The 18,144-nt window shown below is 39.0% G+C and overlaps 1 protein-coding gene across 1 annotated transcript in view; it reads right to left on the reverse strand.

The window, feature by feature from the left end:
• Positions 1-899: 899 nt before the first annotated feature.
• The window catches only part of TBC1D8B (TBC1 domain family member 8B), a 45,714-nt gene continuing 28,469 nt past the window's right edge, over positions 900-18,144 (reverse strand). The window contains exons 9-21 of the mRNA XM_029067248.2: positions 17,650-17,800; positions 16,769-16,983; positions 15,158-15,275; positions 14,071-14,356; positions 12,592-12,721; positions 10,214-10,312; positions 9,703-9,771; positions 9,301-9,541; positions 8,799-8,864; positions 7,543-7,626; positions 7,241-7,297; positions 6,097-6,194; positions 900-4,987 (exon numbers count right to left, since the gene is read on the reverse strand). Coding sequence (XP_028923081.1) covers positions 4,601-4,987; positions 6,097-6,194; positions 7,241-7,297; positions 7,543-7,626; positions 8,799-8,864; positions 9,301-9,541; positions 9,703-9,771; positions 10,214-10,312; positions 12,592-12,721; positions 14,071-14,356; positions 15,158-15,275; positions 16,769-16,983; positions 17,650-17,800 — 2,001 coding nt within the window. The 3' untranslated portion in view covers positions 900-4,600. The remainder of the gene's footprint in view (positions 4,988-6,096; positions 6,195-7,240; positions 7,298-7,542; positions 7,627-8,798; positions 8,865-9,300; positions 9,542-9,702; positions 9,772-10,213; positions 10,313-12,591; positions 12,722-14,070; positions 14,357-15,157; positions 15,276-16,768; positions 16,984-17,649; positions 17,801-18,144) is intronic.

The raw sequence follows: 18,144 nt of genomic DNA on the forward strand, positions 1-18,144 counted from the left end.
AAAGTGATGAGGACCAACACAATGGCCCAGGTAAATTGCCTTCATCTTCTACCAAGGTCTCCTTTCTGTGCTTAAAATTGAACAAGCCTCACCAGTCATTTTAAGTGAGATTTAAAAACAAAATCCCCACAAGCTGTTTCATTCTATATGACAATGATACATATAAATAATAACATGAAGCCAGCAAACATTTTGAGCTGAACCAAAATAGGAAAATGGTAGAGATATCTGGGAAATGTGCAGAGGTTTATGCATTTAAGCAAAATTCACAAATCTCACTGTATCGAATAGAGCCAATATTGCATCTTACAAACAAGTACCTTGTTTTGTTAGTATGACCCTCCTCTTATTAAAATGCTGTGCTATTTTATAGTTAGTGATATTCCCTTAAGTTTAATCATCTTTACATCACTCTTACCTCAAGGCTGAGCCCTACCACCAAAAGCTTATGCTCTCCTACCTTACCTCACTGTTTTCCTACTACAACCCAGCCCACACACTTTGCTCCTCTAATGCCAACCTACTCACTGTACCTTGATCTTGGCACTGACCTCTGGACTGGAATGCCCTCCTCCTTCACATCTGACAGTGACTCTCCCCACCTTCAAAGCCTAATTTGAAGGCACATCTCCTCCAAGAGGCCTCCCCTGACTAGGCCTTCATCTCCCACTCCCTTCTGCGTCACTCTTGCACCCCTTATTCACCCTTTCCTCAGCCTCCCAGCACTTATGTACATATCCATAGTTAAACTTGTAAGCTCTCTGTGGCCAAAGAGCGTGTCTACGGACTCTGTTATAATGTACTTTCCCAAGTGCTTAGTGCGGTGCTGTGCACACAGAAAGCACTCAATATAGATGACTGATTATGCCAAAACCGTAGAAAAGAGCACCACACAGAGATGGAATTTTTCACAAACTACTTTATTAAACATTTTATCTAGTACTCATTTCTGCTAATGGGACCTCATCTAAGAAGCCAAGAAGGTGCCTGTCACACATTTTGCATTCTCAGTTATATAATGCAGTAAAACAACAGTCTCCTTTCAACATAACAATAATCATTAAGGAAAAGGTTTTGTTCATAACCAAGGTACTAATCAAATGAAACATAATATGAAAAGTGTAACTATATTACAAAATAGATTAGGAATTTTATTTTTCTACAAATTAATATTGTTTTAAGCCACTTCATGTTCATAAAGTGCAGTAAGGTATAAGTGTGATTCAGTTTTCTCCTCAAATCCCTTTAATGAAAATACTACTTTTCTGAAATATGGATATTCTCCCTTCTTTATATAGCCTATATGAAGAATCACGGACCCACAGGTTCAACACTGGAATTGTGGAGAGCAACAAATTTAATAGAGATTGGGAATATTACCCATCATCACTAATATCAGATGTCTGATTCTTGTCTTCATTATCACATTGGTAAGCTGCAACCGTTAAAATGAAATTAATGTATGCTTGGAGAGAACATTTAAGATCGGGTCTGTACAAGCTCAGATTTTTTTTTAGAAAACTTGTTGGATATCCAGATAATTTTACAGGGTCCTCTTGGCCTGTCAGGTATTTTGAGGAAGAGTCTAACGCAGCTGGTGACAAGCAATGGAATCTCAAACCTTTGTACATCATTTCCCCCATTTTTAAGGGGACGGTGAAAAATCCATAGAATACATCCTAGGGAACCTCAAGAGGTACCTGTATTTTTAGTGTGAAACAAAGCACTTGTTAATATCCTTTTCTGAAATGTATCCTTTTTAATGTCAAAGATAGGCTATCAGGAAAACACCACGTGGTGTCCAAGTGCTTATATTGTAGGACCCTTTGTAGTGCAAATTAAAAGCCATAATTGAAAAATCTTAAGCAAACAAAATATACTCATGGGAGGAAAAATGGTAATTTCTTAGGAGAATATTAACTATGTTTTCCTAAGATTCTGCAAAGTTTGATTAATATCTTGTACCTACAAAATGCATAGATTTTTGAAGAGTTGACTTACTAAAAATGTTGATCCAAAAGACCCCAGGGGGGTTGTTAATTTGTCATTAGTACAACTGAAATAGTTGAAAAGTGTATGCTACTTTGGGAATGGGGTTTTCATAAATGCCATTTTAGACATTCAGAATTGAGGCAGAAAACGTAAATACTTAAGGAATTCAAGGGACTTATGATATGACCAAAAAAAAGTTCTCCCAACTCAATTGAGAGTTGCTTAAATTGCAGGAGGTAAAGATGGCACTGGCATCAGCTTTCAGGCTCGATTCCCAGAAAGCTCTAGAAATTTTGTCATGGACCCTAATGAGGACAAAACATCCTGTCATTAAACAAACTTTTTACAGTTTAATAGACTGTAAGGCTAACATGACAAATAAAAAAAGCCTATATTTGAGGATACTCATCCTCCATAAACCAGTAAGTTGAAATAAAACTTTATGAAGGCTGTAATTTAGTATACAGTTTTGTTTAATGCATTTCTATGAAGTAAAGAGGTGACTAATCTCTTTATACTCAGTTCTGCCATGACACATGTTTTTGCTTTATGACAGGGTGGGAACGTCTGAGTGACAACGTGAGGCAATTAGAAGAAACTCTGCATGCAGCATCAGACAGTGAGTACTACAATATGAGTTTCTCATATCATGGTTTTTGCAATTATATATTTCAGAACTGGATATTTAATTTTTGTATGTAAATTGCATCCATAGCAAACGAACAAAATTAACTTGAAACTTAAATTTCAATAAAACGTATGGCATTCTGTAACAAAAGTGTTTTGAATAGCTTTTACCTAAACTAGAAAAGGAAGTTTAAGACGTATTTCTACTTATTTTATTTTTGAAAGACAGCAAAGGTGATTTCATCATGAAGTTATTTCTCTAAATTACCAGATGTCGGCAAATATATAATTACCATAGTAATATACTGTCAACTCTAATGGAATTATACACTAGTTAAACTTCAAGTGCTGGACTTCAAAGGCTACATTTTCAAAAATAGATTCTGAAACAATAAATGCAATTGCCCTTTACTTTTTTAATTGTGAAAAAACTAAAAATAGAAAAATATCTTTACTATTTAGATGTATGAATGGGGTACCACACTACTAAGCCTGCTAAAGGTAGTTTTTAGAGTTGAATGAGAAAAGGAATCTTTCTTTGATTTTTAAATGGTGACATTAGATGCTAGAAAACTGCTCTGATCAGAAACAACTCTGAAGATTTCTTTGAAAAAAGATATGCTAACATCAGCAGGGCAAGGAATTATTTGTATAACTAAAAGAAACAGAATAAATTTGGAGAATTGGATTGTACATGTCATGTACCCTTGAGCAAAACATGCCAAATGTTTGTGGTTGCTTTTGCATGCCAACAGGATAAAATACTCAAAATTCTACTAAGGACATAGATATATCAATCAGGACCAAACCTAATGCTGAAAGTTTGTGTTAACATGAATCCATATCAGCCTGTACAAAAAACAACTAAAGGGATTAAGGATGTCTGTCCAAGATGGGCATAAGCTACTCAAGGCAGAGAGTATTCTCCCATCTAATGACAATCATAAATTAAAAGTAGTTACTCTCTCAACCTTTTGAAGGCTGATTTAACAATGATACAATGTCATCAGTTTAAAGATGAGAAATCTTCTTTTATCCTGTAGCAGGGAAACATGGAAAAAGGACAGATTCAGTGGTTTTTAGCATCTCTTAACCCACAAAAAGGCATGGACATTAGTTCTATTTCCTTTTCTTTCAGGTCTTAAGTGGATGACGAACAGCACTAAGGTTGCAACTAGAGATGCTAACCAGCGAGACCTAAGTGTGGCTGACCTAAATCTACTTAAGTCAAGATGGTAAGTATCAAACCCCTTCCCCTCATCACAGTGAACGTTCGTACTGGCTTCAAGTATCCGAAGTAAACATTTTACCCTTCCAGAAGGTAGGGGCTTGGAATAGCAATAGGGAAGAAGGGGGAGGAGGACTTTATGCACCTATCCTTTTAGGAGTTTGAAAAAACTAAGGTTTTAGGTGACAGAGGTTACTCACAAGCCAGTCATCTGAGAAACTCTAAAGTGATTTAACAAATTACAATTGTAATCTAGTTAATGGAGGAAACCCCCAAAAGCTAGAATTAAGGCTGCAACTCTACTCTCTAAAGCACTTTGACTTTTACACAAGGCTGAAGTGTTCACACCAGTAGAATTAGAAACTGTGATGTTTCTATTGATTCACTATCGGCATCAACAGTACTAAAATGCAGTTAACGGCACAAAGTCAGAATCCTAACTAATTCATGTGGAATGGTGTGTCAACAGTAAATTCCTCACAGAAAGTGGTATAGTAGTGCCCTCCAGGGGAAGAATTTAGGTTAAGTTGCTTATATTGCATATTATATGAAATGTTTTAAAATGTGCCTCGTCTTCGTGACTATTCAGAACCTTATGGCAAACGCGATTGTGCTACCAGCCACTACGCTCTCCTTCGGCCATAGTGGGTAATGAGAACTAAACCCCTATCCATCATTCCTTCTTTGAAGCCAACCTAACTTAGTGAATTGTGGCAAACTTGCCTATCCCAGTCAGGCAGCGAGTCAAACAATTTACACCCTAGTCCTGGCCCTTAATTGTGAACTTTTTGCCTGTTCTAACTTGGCCTTTACATCAATTGGTTTCTCAAAAAACCTCACCAACACAGGTTCATTGAGTAAGGAGGCAAGGATCTGCTCAAAAGCAAATGACCACTCATGTTCTTCTCTGGGAGAAGCCAGTACTTTCGTAGCTTGTTGGATGGTGGTGTCTTGCAGTCTCTCCCCAGCTTCGGCCGAGGGGTCTTCTGCTGGTGATAGTGGACTATGCAGCTTTCTTCCGACTTCTTCCATCTTGAGCAAGAGGCTGGTAACAACCGCTACTGACCGGTAGAGCAATTCCTCTTCTGGGTCCCCATGGAATAAGTTGTAGAGAGTCCTTGAGAACTGAATAAACTGTAACTAAGAAAAATTGGAAAAGTAAACATGAATATTGAACACTAAAAGTAGGGGTTGGAGTTTTGTCGGGAAGATTTTCTCAGTCCCTGCCATAAATGACAAGGGGAGATACGTGCAGGAATTTAAAATGGGACTTTTAAAAAACATAATTAACCTGAGGCTTGAGCTTAGCTGAAGTTCTTACCTCTATTACAAAGGCAAATGATGAAAGGCTATTAAGGTTCAGGCATGTTTTAAGATTGGAGAGGTTTACCAGGTGCCACCTAGTCAGGGTAAGTAGTGAACTGTATGATCATTTAGAGCCCAGTTGGATGGTCTTGTGAAGGAGAGGTCAAATTGAGGATGAGGTGTCCATGAAAGTTTGGAACCGACAAGCGGTATTCATGGGACACATATAACTTGTAGAGGAAGAGCTGTTTTCTAAGAGTAAAAAATTACCTACAAAACAGAACAAATCACATTGAACCTTTTGTATTTTTACTGGCATTGTTTTACTATCCTGAATTTGTCCACATTATTTTAGTATATCATGGTTGCAAGTGCTCATCTCTAGAATCTAAGATCATTATGTGCTGAGAACATGTCTGCTAATTCTGTTGTACTGTATTCTCCCAAGCATTAGGTACAGTGGCACACAGTCAGCCCCACTGACTGATTAATTCACTCCTTGGACAACTCTCCCACCAAGATTCTATTTTCCCTTCCTAAATACTGTGAGAGCACGACCCCATGGCACCATTAGATCTGGGCTGGCTCAGAATGCAAGCAAATCCTTGTTAAATAAGCATGAGACAGGAATAACTTTGTCACTACTTCTGAATCTGCCTCTGCATCTGTACATGTTGGGTCTTCTCAGCTTTACCAAATAGACAAGGAAGTAAAAGGAGATTGTAGTTTAGAATAATTATCGATGCATGGCCCAATAAGGTAGGCTATACAATATAGCTTAGATTTTCTTAAATGGGATTCACTTTACAAAAGCATCAATTAAATTAACCCATCTGGGGTCAAGAAACCATTACCTAGTACACACTAAAATACTACCATCCTAAATGGAACCTGTTTCTAGGAGTCTGTTCACCCATATACACTGGAAACACACCCTTCTTTACCTGATCCATTCGGGGCAAATCCTTGACGTTTTCTTCCTTTTTGAGAAGCTCATCTTGCCATTGCTTGAGATATGCCTGAATATCAACTTTTCCTTTACCTAAATCAGGGGGATAAAAACATTTAAATGAACAGTCCCTTCTTGCATCTTCAGAATTCTGAAAAAGAACCTTTCAATCAGTGGTACTGAGTTCTTACTGTGCACATAGACCACTGACCTAAGCACATGAGAGAATCAGTAGACAGGATCCCTGCCCTCAAGGAACTTATAGTGCAGAGGGGGAGACAGACACAAAATAAGTTACATATAAGGGAAATGGCAGAGTATAAAGATATGTATGTACTGTGGAGATGGAGATAAGGTGAGTCAAAGTGCTTAAGGAATACACACACAAGTGCCAAAGGGAGGGTGACTAGGGTGAGGTTATGGGAGGTAAGTCAGGGAAAGCCTCTTGGAGATGCGATTTTAGGAGGGCTCTGAAGGAGGGAAGAGTGGCGGTCTGCTGGATGGTATTTAAGTGCTTACTGTGTGTCAAGCACTGTTCTAAGTACTGATAGACGAAGCAGGGAGTTCCAGGCCAGTGGCAGGACAGATGAGATCGATTTACAGTGAGGAGAGTGTGGGCTGGGTTGTAGGAAAGAGAGAGGACACTGACTGCCTTAAAGCCAATGGTTTTACTATTAAGATATGTTTCATGGACTCTGGGAGTTGGATTTTGGTTTTGGTACTGCTTAATATCAAATCACCAAAGTCCAGAGTGGCTTTTTTTCGGTTGGGCAGGTTGGGGGTGGGGGAGCATTGGAGAGGGGGACAGACAGACCTATGTTTTGGGAACATTGTGTAAAAAGTAATTTGTAGTGGCTTTTATCCAAAATACAGTTGGCTGTAATGTACTTCAATCACTTAAAAGCATTAAACCACAGTTTTTATGTGAGTTCAGTTATGAATGTTCAGGGTCTTTAAGAAAACTGACTTGGACACTTGATGATTCATAGACTTGTTTTTTGAAGGATTCTACTAGCAGGAGGGGCTTTTGGATGCAAAGAGGAGTACAACAGAAACAGAAAGGTTTCCTTCCCTAATTCCTGCAGCTTCTTCTCACATAGTGTTTTAAGAACTGAACTTAACTGATGAGAAGGCATTACCTTTCTCTGGGCTCTTCTTCACAGAGTCTGGTCCCTGGTCTTCTGCAGATGAGGAAACTGCAGGAAAGAAGCAAACTTGAATTTTTGTTTTTTACATGAAAAAAGCTTTAAACGTCACCTTTGTAAACATTTTCAATCCCAAATATAATGAAGTACTGGGATTCCATTCCAAATTCATCTTTCACTTTAGGTTCACCTAATCTCAAACCTTTCTAGTGAAGCATTTTCAAGACTTTCTTACAATCTCACTTTACGTGGTTAGAGGGTCCTCAACTCCCAAAGTGGCTTCAGCTGGTGCTTACCATGGAGCTGACTGAAACGAATCAGTTCTTCCTTCGAAAGTTCAGTTCCTTTGGAAGGACTTTGCGATTCCACTTCAGTGAAAGCTAAAGACACAATCGAAACCAAGTTCTACTGTGAAAATAAGGCAGAGTCCCACCTAAGATCAGATCTAGACTGTGGGCTTGGCTGAATCCCACAAGCAGGGTGCATCCTTGGGCAAGCGCTGTGCCAGTGGCTCACACAGCCAACACATGACCCATTGACTGACCCCTGACACAAACCAGTATTCGGTGGGGATAGGGTTAAGTCCACACTATCAGCTCACACAGTCAGTGCTGTGCAACCATGCTCAAAATGTCTTAAAGGCAGACATAGAGACTTCAGTCAGGACACAAGCTTGGTGGGGCAGGGAAGGTGTCTACCAACTCTGTTATATTGTACTCTATTAGTGCTTAGTACAGTGTTCTGTACACAGTAAGCTCTCAAAAAAAACCACTGATTGCTTGAAACAATCTAGTTTTGCTGGACCCTTCACACAAAATGTATTAATTGCTACTTGATTTTTCCATCACAGAAGTGCTCAGTAGCAAGACTTGGCAATTTCAGCCATTCCCTCTATCCATAAACGTGGGCTACTGTTCTGTGGGACTTCTGTACACAGTGCATAGCTGTGTGACTGTGGGCAAGTCACTTCACTTCTCTGTGCCTCAGTTACCTCATCTGTAAAATGGGAATTAAGACTGTGAGCCCCACGTGGGACAACCTGATTCCCCTGTGTCTACCCCAGCGCTTAGAACAGTGCTCGGCACATAGTAAGCGCTTAACAAATACCAACATTATTATTATTATTAGATGTTCCTTTAGTACTGTGCTTTAATGAAGTCCTCTCATATATGGACATGCAAATGAAGTAGAAAATGAGAAGACTAGCTCAGAAAAAGGCCAGCCAATGGATCTCAAAGAGAATTTGGTTATAGCCACTTTGGGGGCCAACACAATATTTATGTGATTAGAGTAAATAGTTGTACACTGAATCTATATCAAATAATCAAGTTTTTAAATTAAATGCATGAAAACAAAAATGCTTAATAGGAGTGTGTATGATTCTGCCTGATTATTTTGACAGTAGCCACTAAAATCACCAAAGTGTTGCACGCACAAATAAGCAGAAAACAGAGAAAATAATGAGAGGACCAATGAAATATCTAATGACAAAGCCAGAATACTCTTATAGCATTTAAAGATTTTCCAATTCCACTTCAGTCAAAGATCTTACCTGGAGGTATATGCAGTTTAAAGAGAAGCTTAAGCTTTTCGGTAAAACTTCCATTATACATTATATCTGTTAAATATAAGATAATTGCACATGATCAAAATACTTAATTTAAGCTCACAGACTCAAAAAACATCGGGCCAAAGTACAGCTTCCTGCTAGATTACATCCTACTGAAGTATTTAGCAGTGTTCTGCACTCAGTAGGTGCTCAACAAATGCTACTCATTTTGATCAATAAATTCACAGAATTAAAATTAACAAGTCAATGTGCAAGAACAGTTTCTAATGAATAAATAATCCATTATTTGTGAAGTTATCCATATGGAACCAGAAGGAACCCACTAAGGAAAAATCTAGATAGAAAATGTTCCAGAATCATCAGCTCTGATAACTCATAACAGATGGAATAATTTTTAATTATGGGGTTATTAATAATACTTATGGGGATTCCATTACTTCTGTTCGACAAAATAATTCAAAACATTGTAGTAGGAGTCTCCTACCTAAAGCACAGGAGAATTCTTTGAAGTTTATAAGGCAGTCAGAGTTTTCATCCAGCAATCTGAATGTCCATAAAGCTAGAGAATCCCTGTTTGCAGAATAAGACCAGGGGCTCAGGAGGTGATACAAGACTCTAAACTGAAGGCAGTCTATTTGATACTGCTCTAAATATGGCAGACTTGAATCGTGGTGCTTCAGGACTGGACTATTTAAACTCCAGTAACAAGAATAAAAATGTTCTTTCTGTAAAGAAAAAGCAATTAGAGCAGAAATAAGGTTAGGAGATGTCTCAATTTACACAATGGATCTAAAACATGTTTTTACAAGTAGTCTTATTTTTAAAACTGAGCTTATGATGGATATTGGATGACTGTCATTTTCAAACAAAGAGTTCAAGTAATTACCTTAAACAGGTCATAAAGTTCTTCCAGATCACGAAGACTGAATTTTACATCTTGTGACACAACCCGTAACTTGGAAAAAAAAAATGATGATTAACTCTGCTGCTTGAACATCTCTCTCAATCCTCTCATATCTTCAAACCTAAACTTTTGGGGCCCATTGTGATGAATTCCTTGAGAAATTTTAGTTTTCACTGAAATACACACCCATTCCCCCATAACCTGAGAAATGTGTTCTTGCAAATCCTCTGGTTTAGGAAAATTTGGGGCTGTATTACCTAGCCATTTCAATATCATGGGAATGGGCCAATAAGATGGCCTGCCAAGCCCAAATAGGCTTGTGTTGTCGGCAGGACATTACTTAATTGCTCACAGTACTCGAGCCAAACCATATAGTTTTCTTTGATACAGTCATCTTTAGGCGGGACTGGCTCTTTTCTGGCTGTTACCGTAGACCCCTTAAGAGCTATCAGGGCTTGTGCACTAGGCTTTTCACTATCTACTGTGTACTCACCACATTTTGCTTTGTCGTATCTTCCAAGGTTTGTATCACATAAAGCCTGTTTCGGCAGCGCATGCTATGTACGTCCTCATATCGAATATCACCGTATTTCTAGATGAAATAATTTCAGTGGATAAATTGAATAAAAATTCAATACTTCTGTAATCATCACTGCATTCACTGTGCTGTGTATCACAAGACCATACCAAGCTAACGTACATTAGGACTTGGGTAAAAGCAGCACAGCCTAGTTGAAAGAGCTCCAGCCTTGGAGTCAGAGAATTGTATGACCTTAGGCAAGTCACTTAACTTCTCTGAGCCTCATCTGTATAAATGGGGATTAAACCCTACTCAGACTGTGTGGCCTATGTGAGAAGGGACTGTGTCCATCCTGATCAAATTGTATTTATGAATATTCAATCTTATTTGAGTGCTTACCATGTGCAGGGCACCGTACTAAGCGCTTGGGAAGGTACAGTATAACAATAAGATGACACATTCCCTGCCCACAACAAACTTACAGTGTAGACGGGGAGACAGACAATATAAATTATCTATCCCACTAAAGTACTTAAAAAATATCATTATCATCAACTTCCCTGTGAGTCAGTCCACCCCCATACCTCTCCCACACTGCATAAAATACCATCAGTAATGCTACCCTGTTTGTTTAAGCAAAAATAATACCTGGGAGGACAAGTCAGATACTGAAGTGCTTAATGGCTCAGAAGTTGTTTTTTTCTACCTTGCTTTAATGGAGCCGAGAGATCTAAAAGCATTCATTGATTATACCAACCTAACCTCACTTCTCCCACTACAAACCAGTCTGCACTCTTTACTCTTCCCAATACCAACCTGCTCACTGTACTTCAAACTTGTCTGTGCCGCTGATGACCTCTTGCTCATCTCCCTCCTGTAGCCTGAAACTTCTCCCATTTCATATTGGACACACTGCTCTCCGCATCCTCAAAGTCTTATTAAAACCACATCTTTTCAAAGAGGGCTTTACTAACCCTTAATTTCCCCAGCTACTCACCCTCCCTTGGATGCTGTCTATGCACTTGGTGCTGTACCCACTTAATCATTTTCTTTCCCCACCCCTCATCACCTTCAAGCACTTTAATACCCTACACCAGCTCCAGAGCACTGAGGTAAATATCTTTATACCCTGCTGTTTCCCTGTCAATCTGTTATTTTAATGTCTATCTCCCCGATCAAATTCTAAGTTCCTTGAGGTCAGTAATCATGTCTTCCAATTGTACTCTCCCAAGCGCTTAATACAGTACTGTGCACATACTAAGTGCTCAATAAATACCATTGATTGATTGATTATAGGAACAGAGTAAGAGGCCTCAGCAGAGGGATTAGATAATATCTTTTCTCTTAAAAAATAATCTTGTTTTTGAAAACCTCATTCTATGTGACAACTCAAACAAATCAGAGTTTGTTTAGTAGCTTAGTACTTAATACAGCACTTACTATAGTGCCCAGCATATACTAAGCACTTAAAAAATACCATAAAATCAAGAGTCTGGGGAGGGAAGGGGGTAGAGCTCCCACTGGAGTCAACAGGGACCATCTCCATTACTATCTCTTTTGATTCTTGCTTCCAGAGGGTGGCAACAGTCTCCTCTGATTATTTTACAAGAAGGACTGGTATAATGCCTTTCTTCAGTAAAACATGTTTCCCTATAATGCCTTTCTTCAGTAAAACTCCTTTCCCAGAACTTTCAATTACAGCTCTAGTTACGTTATATTTTACTTTTAGTTATACTGTTTTTGTCAATCCTTTACCCCATCTCTTCCAATGGAAAAAATTATAATTAAAAGACTCCAATACTTCTTTGGCTTAATAGAGTACCCTGCTTCCTGAGAACCCAAATATTTCCCAACAGCAAAGAGACCAGCCTGGCCGGCAACAATCAGGAAGAGGAAGGCTTTTGTTGACCCAGCCCTCAGAACAGAGAATGAAGCCCAGAAAAGGGCAAAGTCTAGTATCTCACACTATAAACACTGGCCCCAAACCAGGAGTTAATGTCTATTTCCTTTTTATCGTTTCGATCGTTAACTGCAGGATGGGAATTTTTGGGAGTGTTGACAGTAGAATAAAATGGTCTATGTAGTTTTCTGTTGTTAATTAAATGAAAAATTGTTCTATTTGCATGGGGGTGAAAGAAAAGGCCACTTTGCAGTGGAGCCTTTTTCTTACTGTAACAAACAAGAAGTGTCCAGTTCAATCAAATCCAGTCAATGGTACCTACTGAGCATTTACTGTATGCAGAGCACTGTGTTAACTGCTTGGAAGAGTACAATACAACAGAGCCGGCAGACATGCTTCCTGCCCACAAGGATCTTACAGTCCTGAACCAAAGCAGTTATAATTCACTTACTTCATTGGACTCTCTGATCAAATCTGTAACATCCACTTTAGTGTGAGAACTTTTGGCATCACTCGTATTTGAACCCTGCTGAACAGTTGAAGGCAATGGACTATCCTTGTTCGTGACATTGTCAAAAAACCTGTATGAAAAGAATTCAGAACATAAGAGAATGACAACTTCTGAAGTCAAAATAATCCTCACTAAACATTTTTCATTTTACAGAGATACAAAGCCATAAAAAAGGACTAGGGAGCATCCCTCTAAATGAAATGTTTTATTAATAAAACAATTCCAGCGTTGAAAGTCACTCCTAGGCTCAATGGATTCTTTGCAGTAGAATTTCCATTCCTATCACTGGAAGTTTGTATCTTTGTTGATTAATCATGAAAACCTAATTACAGCTACATTGCAAATGGGGTATTAGAATAGTCTATGCAAGTCTACGCTTGAGAAGCAGCGTGGCTTAGGGATAGGGTATGGACCTGGGAGTCAGAAGGACCTGGGTTCTAATCCCTGCTCTGCCACTTGTCTGCTGTGTGACCTGGGCAAGTCACTTCACTTCTCTGGGCCTCTCAGTTCCCTCATCTGTAAAACGGCGATTAAGACTGTGAGCCCCATGTGAGAGAGGGACTGTGTTCAACCTGATTAACTTGTATCTACCCCAGCATTAGAACAGTGCTAGGCACAACCTTAACAAGCCCCACTATTATTATTAAGTCTATTTAATGGTCAAAATACAACATATAATGAAAAAGAGCTCCAGTGTAAAATGGACTCCAAAATTTAAATTCTGCTCCAACAGAAACTGTGATTAAATGGAAGTGATCAGTAAAATCTCAGAATTTACATACAACTTGGCTAATTGCACTGAATACAAATAGCATAACTTCATAACACTTTCCAAATTCTTTTGCTCCCAAGTTTATAAAAAATTCAAGTTTATGGCTTACAAATGACCCCAAATCACAGTGTGGCCTAGTGGAAGGAGCATAGGCCTGGAAGTCAGAGGACCTGGGTTCTAAATTAGGCCCTGCCACTTGCCTGCCGTGTGACCTTGTGCAAGTCACAATCTCTCTATGACTCAGTTTCCTCATCTGCAAAACGGAAATTAAATGACTATCCTCCCTCCTACTTAGACTGTGAGCTCAATGGCATCTTTTCCAGAGATCTGCCAGAGATCTAGGAGTGAGAGCAGAGATACTGGTTCAAACCAAGCTGGCTCTACCTGGTTTGGAGTAATTACATGGAGCCAGGACTAAGGCATCTGACCAGGTGAGCCTGGGCTGGGACCCCAGAATGTCTCCTTTCCCCGATCCTACTACTAATTGGGCATTTCAGGAAAAAAAGACTAAGGATGAGCTGGGAGGGGGTGAACTGCTGTTTTAATCCCCCAAAAGATAATATAGCATATTTTCAAAAGGTGCTTATTCATTTTAAAACAACAGCTGCTGTGTATGTAATATTTAAGGATTTTGAAGGCACTGGTACCTGTTTAATATGGTCACCGCTTCAGCATCATCTCTACAGGACAACAGCTTGTCCATATTGTAGTCAAGTACTGCCAAACCCAGCTGCAAAATGGCCTTTATTCCATCAAAGAAGAAGCAGTCCACAACATTGACTGCACTTTCAATAGGCAACACACTGATAAAAAGGGTGAGAAACCAGGACAGAGAGACTGAAGAAAAGAAGGTCATATCAATCATGTGCTCAGTTAACTGAGGAAGGTGATCCCTGATAAGTTCCTCAAAGACGGCTTGATCCACCAAGGCACCTGCAGAGAATCAACATGACAGCATTCGAGGTCTAGAAATGAAAATGCTTCACAAGGACATTAAGCTACATTAAATCTTATATCACGATGCAGACTATGTACCTCTTAAATCTGAAGATTAACATTTGCATCCGTTAAAATGGCTCTAAATCTGTCCTAAGATTTTAAGGTCATTATACCCTGGGAGACTTCATACCGAGTACCTAGTTCAAAACCCCCAAATATCTGTTGTAGACAATGACAATGGGCCAGAATCTACCTCTTCTTTTCTAATTCTACTACCATATGTTGCCTCCCAATAAGGAAAAAAAAATTCTACTAAACAATGACCAGTTTCTACTAATTCTACTGCACTTTCCCAAATGCTGATAGTACAGAACTCTGTCCCCAGTAGGTGCTCAGTGAAGACTGTACTGACTGAATGACTGTCGAGGTGTTCTTTTGCTAAGTCTACCTAAACACAGGATTGAGGGCAAAATGGGCCAACAAATCTGGCAATTCAGAATGGCAATGCCTCAACAGTTCAGAGGTTGGTTTAAAAATGCCACTGGACTGAGAAACATATGCAGGATTTCTTTTAAAATGAAACTATTTTACTTTATCTTTATGGCAAATGAACAATAAAGCCTCTCTTTTGTTTCACACTGTCTCCCTCACAGCACTACTTAACTAACCCAACAATGTTCTGTTGCCAGAGTAGTCTGTCCTCTTCTGTTTTTGATTCAAGGAATGGTATTAATTATTAATAAGTGGCTAAATTTGCAAGAAGGTTCTTATCTGTGATATTTAAGATGCTTTTACCAATAATTCGTCGATTAAAATAATCAGGCAACATTCTTTCGCACACGGCCACCAGTAGCCAGAAGGCTTCTTCCTCTTTAGCATACAGAAGTAACACAGATGTCAAAATGTTCATCGCCTACGATTCAAGAAAATATTTACAGGACACAAAGACAGAAGTCTTAATTACATTCATGTAAATAAGACCTTGGTTAGCATCCACTTTCCACTCTCATGTACCATGTTTATATGGTTCTAAGGCAGCTTGTCATTCTAGAAATTTTTGGCCCCAGACATCTGGATTAATATGAAGGTAATTACGGGTCTTGCTTTTCTGGAAGAGCATTAACTCCTTGGGTCTGTAAATTCCCTCTTCCTATGAACTAAATGGAAATTGAGCCTCCTAAGACACTCTGAGCATCTCCTCACACACACACATACATACACACACACACACACTCTGTCTGCCAGTCCAAGACCAACATTTGATCTCTCCCCTCCAAACCTACCTCCATGCTTCTGATCAGCTCAAACGTTTCCAGGCTTGCTTCCAATCATACAAAAGGAGATTAACAAACATTTTTTTTTTTTAGTAAAGGGAGGTGGATTTTAACTAAGAGTGGATTTTAACTAGTGTTGAAAAACTCATACACAGGTTTCTTGATTGGCTAAGAGCCTCCCCTAATTGCCTAGGAGTTCTGAAAAATGTTCACTACTCTCCCCTCCATCCTGACAGTCTGTCTGTACACTGGATAGCAGCAGATCTGTGGGCAGGAGAAACACAAATTGCTTTCTGTCAAAAAGCAGAAACGCTGATGTCAGAGATCACGAGCAGGCTCTGGGGTAAGAGGATCGGCCATGGCTCAAAAAGCACCTATGCTTGCTTTTCTTTAAGTGTTGGTTTGCTACCACTTATAAAATAGTATCTGCAATCTGAGTAAAAAATAATTTTCAAATCCCAAAACAAACAAAAAAGCCTCCCAAAAACCCTGAAAAAGAAAAAACCTTTCCTTGTAGAGATGTGTATAATCGGTTTACTCCTAAATGGCAGTCAAGTTTTTAACTTGACACCTGAAAAAGTTACCGTCTTTCTAAAACACAGCATTATTTTCTAGAGTTAAAAAACAACAGTAGTATACATATTCCAACATAAAAAGGTTGCCTCAACAAAAATTAAGCTCACAGTTTCCCTGAGGTGAATGATTGGCAGGTGAAACAGGAGGCTTAGGCTGTCAGTACTGTGTGTTAGGAATACCTCAAGTATGCAAACATCACCCTCTGACACAAATGAACAGTAATTAAACTAGTTTTATATTGTCAAACTTGTTTAGCATAAATGTGAACAATGACAACATATGCTTGTTGAATGTGTCCTCATATGGTTACCAAATGGGTATGTGCTGATCATTTGCTAAAGTTCCAGGGTGGTCTTAAAACATTCAGTGGCCTCTTAGAATCCATAAAATGCTTATTGATTCTTCTCAATATGTTGAATGTAGGTGGAAGTGGAAGAGCTATGTAACAATTTCTACAGTTACAAAGGAAAGACAAAAGTTTCCCTGACTGGGGGGGGGGGGGGAATCCCTAAAAGTGCTTCAAACGTCTTTAAAAAAGCTCTTCTGAAAGGCATACCTGGCAGTATCCGATTTTGGGATTCCTGTAGGCATAGGCAGTAAGAACTCTCCTCAGGGCTGATATGCCAGTATCGCTCTGGAAGGCTGGGTGCTCGGGCAGGGACCGACGTAAATCACGCTCAATCTCATCAGTCGCCAAGGTACATGTGCCTAAAGATCGCTCTACCACTTCAGCATAATAGCCAGGATTGGTAGCCATGTCATTGACAGCACCTGGGAAAGGCATATGAATACAGAATTAGATAAATTCTTAATGATACATACAGAGAAATAGAGTTTCATTCATTACAATAGAATAGGCTCAGTGATCTCCCTACAGCTAACAAAAAGTTTCAAAATACTCCATTCCAGACTCCAGCACCACCCACAAAAGTAACATGTTCATGGACTGGTTAAAAACTTGTCATACTCCTTTTACACTCAACTTTCTCCTCTTTAAAAAAAAAAAAAAAGATTTTCATTGATACATTAAAATTTTATACAGAGTCTACCAGGGTAAAAATGAGGCAAGCATGTCCCAGAGATGATTACTGTAGAATTTCGCCCCTGGACGTTATCTATCTCTATAGAGCTAGAGAGTATGAGAAGAATGAACCATAAGGTGGGGCAAGTCAGCTCGCCGGGTGACACTGAGGTGAAAAACCTCCCTTAATAAGGCATGGCCAGATAGAAAATACATGTTTAAATGAAGTGAACTATTTTTATGAGACAGGACAGATTCCTAAATGGAGACATTGGCATTCTCTCCTTAGACACTGCATAATCCTTTCCTACAGCAGCTTCTAGAACGTGTACCCACAGGCTAAGGATATGCATATCTGACCAAAACAACTGCTGAGGCACTGAAAGAGTGTGTCTGCATAAAGGGGTGTGTAATACCTGAAAAGAGCAGCCAGAGTTCTCCCCTTAAGGTCTCAGGAATCCCTCTTACGACCAAATCTCGAGTCTTTTTTGTTCGAAACATACTAACTCCACGGCCGCATTCCACGAAGAGTATGTTCCACAACTGCTCCTTCATCTTTTCTTTTAACTACAACAAATTGAGAAATCATTACATGTCTTTATTCTTAATTAATATTAAAAACAGTACTAGTAAGAGAGTTAAACAGCATAAGCACAGGTGGTCGGGAAGCCTGAATTCTATTCCAGGGGAATCAAATACTTAAAAAATTGGGGAGAAACACTGATCTCTCTTTTTCCAATTTCAAATATTTCTCAAGTGTCTGAAAACAAATTATTTGATCAAATGCTTTCATATTCCAAAGCTGAAAATCTCTATCCTTAGTGCAAAAATAGAAAATGTTAGTTATTTGATAATTAAGCTAATCTATGATCAAGTCAGTCAATCAACCAATCAATTCATTGAGCACTTAA

Source organism: Ornithorhynchus anatinus, chromosome 6, assembly GCF_004115215.2.
Source record: "Ornithorhynchus anatinus isolate Pmale09 chromosome 6, mOrnAna1.pri.v4, whole genome shotgun sequence".
In the NCBI taxonomy this organism is placed as follows: domain Eukaryota; kingdom Metazoa; phylum Chordata; class Mammalia; order Monotremata; family Ornithorhynchidae; genus Ornithorhynchus; species Ornithorhynchus anatinus.